Here is a 2,500-nt window from a genome sequence, read left to right on the forward strand (position 1 = left end):
CTGAGGTGCTGACTTGCTGCACCCTCAACAACTACTGTGATTATGTTTATTTGACCATGCTGGTCATTTATGAACATTTGACCATCTTGGCCATGTTCTGTTATAATCTCCATCCGGCACAGTCAGAAGAGGACTGGCCACCCCACATAGCCTGGTTCTTCTCTAGGTTTCTTCCTAGGTTTTGGCCTTTCTTGGGAGTTTTTCCTAGCCACTGTGCTACTACACCTGCATTGCTTGCTGTTTGGGGTTTTAGGCTGGGTTTCTGTACAGCACTTTGAGATATCAGCTGATATACGAAGGGCTTTATAAATACATTTGATTTGATTCCATTTGAATGGACCAGGGATGAACTGAATGGACCGGAGATTAACTGAATAGATCAGGGATGAACTGAATGGATCAGGGATGAACTGAATGGATCAGGGATGAACTGAAAAGATCAGGAATGAACTGAAAAGATCAGGAATTAACTGAATGGACCAGGGATAACCAGAATGGACCAGGGCTGAACTGAATAGATCAGGGATTAACTGAATAGATCAGGGATGGACTGAATTGATCAGGGATGAACTGAAAAGATCAGGGATTAACTGAATGGACCAAGGATGACCTGAATGGACCAGGGATGACCTGAATTGACCAGGGATGACCTGAATGGACCAGGGTTTAACTGAATAGATCAGGGATGGACTGAATTGATCAGGGATGAACTGAAAAGATCAGGGATGAACTGACTGGACCAAGGATAAACTGAATGGACCAGGGATGACCTGGATGGACCAGGGATGACCTGAATGGACCATGGTTTAACTGAATAGATCAGGGATGAACTGAATAGATCAGGGATAACCTGAATGGACCAGGGTTTAACTGAATAGATCAGGGATGAACTGAATAGATCAGGGATAACCTGAATGGACCAGGGTTTAACTGAATAGATCAGGGATGAACTGAATAGATCAGGGATAACCTGAATGGACCAGGGTTTAACTGAATAGATCAGGGATGAACTGAATAGATCAGGGATAACCTGAATGGACCAGGGTTTAACTGAATAGATCAGGGATGAACTGAATAGATCAGGGATAACCTGAATGGACCAGGGTTTAACTGAATAGATCAGGGATGAACTGAATAGATCAATAAGTTCTATTAAATTAAATGGTTTGAAGAGAATAAGTGATGATGGAGCAGTTAGTTGTTTGACTGACAAATAGCCTGAGAGAGTTTTCGTTTACCTCTCATTATCTTCTTTCAGCCTCTCTAATTCTCTTTCTCTCTCTGTCTGCTTTTGCACCTCTCCCTCCATCTTCTCTTTCTCCATTTTCATCTCTCTTTTTGTCTCCTCCATCTGGGATTTGAGGCCCAGGAGCTCCTGATACCTGGAGAATATGAAGGTGTTATGAACATTGATATGAACTATACGTAAACACTCATTAAGGTATCATGATTGATTTCATTGACTTTATTTTATCAGGGTTGTTTCACAAGTCAGTATATTCAATGGCATATGGAATTTCATAAAGTTTCATAAAGTTAACAATGTCTTATGTATACTTTTTAAAATGAAGTGTTACTTGGTGTTCACTACCCTCCCTCCATCTCCCTGTGTTCTCTATGTTCCCTCCATCTCCCTGTGTTCTCTATGTTCCCTCCATCTCCCTGTGTTCTCTATGTTCCCTCCATCTCCCTGTGTTCTCTACCTTCCCTCCAGCTCTCTGTGTTCCCTACCTCCCCTCCAGCTCCCTGTGTTTTCTACCTTCCCTCCAGCTCCCTGTGCTCCCTAACCACCCTCCAGTGTTCACTACCTTCCCTCCAGCTCGCTGTGTTCCCTACCTCCCCTCCAGCATTCTCTATCTTTCAACCAGCTCCCTATGTTCCCTACCTACAGCTCTCCAGCTTCCTGTGTTCCCTACCTTCCCTCCAAATCCCTGTGTTCCCTACCTTCTCTCCAGGTCCCTGTGTTCCCTACCTTCCCTCCAGGTCCCTGTGTTCCCTACCTTCCCTCCAGATCCCTGTGTTCCCTACCTTCCCTCCAGCTTCCTGTGTTCCCTACCTTCCCTCCAGATCCCTGTGTTCCCTACCTTTCCTCCAGGTCCCTGTGTTCCCTACCTTCCCTCCAGCTTCCTGTGTTCCCTACCTTTCCTCCAGATCCCTGTGTTCCCTTCCCTTCCCTCCAGATCCCTGTGTTCCCTACCTTCCCTCCAGCTTCCTGTGTTCCCTACCTTTCCTCCAGGTCCCTGTGTTCCCTTCCCTTCCCTCCAGATCCCTGTGTTCCCTACCTTCCCTCCAGCTTCCTGTGTTCCCTTCCCTCCAGATCCCTGTGTTCCCTACCTTCCCTCCAGATCCCTGTGTTCCCTACCTTCCCTCCAGGTCCCTGTGTTCCCTTCCCTTCCCTCCAGATCCCTGTGTTCCCTACCTTCCCTCCAGCTTCCTGTGTTCCCTACCTTCCCTCCAGATCCCTGTGTTCCCTTCCCTTCCCTCCAGATCCCTGTGTTCC

General features: G+C 46.7%; 1 protein-coding gene across 4 annotated transcripts in view; it reads right to left on the reverse strand.

Moving 5' to 3' along the window:
• The window catches only part of LOC109879822 (girdin-like), a 103,330-nt gene that overhangs the window by 6,356 nt on the left and 94,474 nt on the right, over window positions 1-2,500 (reverse strand). For all 4 annotated transcript variants that reach the window (XM_031789739.1, XM_031789741.1, XM_031789742.1 and 1 more), the window contains one exon: window positions 1,239-1,382. In XM_031789739.1, coding sequence (XP_031645599.1) covers window positions 1,239-1,382 — 144 coding nt within the window. The remainder of the gene's footprint in view (window positions 1-1,238; window positions 1,383-2,500) is intronic.

This window comes from Oncorhynchus kisutch, linkage group LG15 (genome assembly GCF_002021735.2).
Source record: "Oncorhynchus kisutch isolate 150728-3 linkage group LG15, Okis_V2, whole genome shotgun sequence".
Lineage (NCBI taxonomy): Eukaryota > Metazoa > Chordata > Actinopteri > Salmoniformes > Salmonidae > Oncorhynchus > Oncorhynchus kisutch.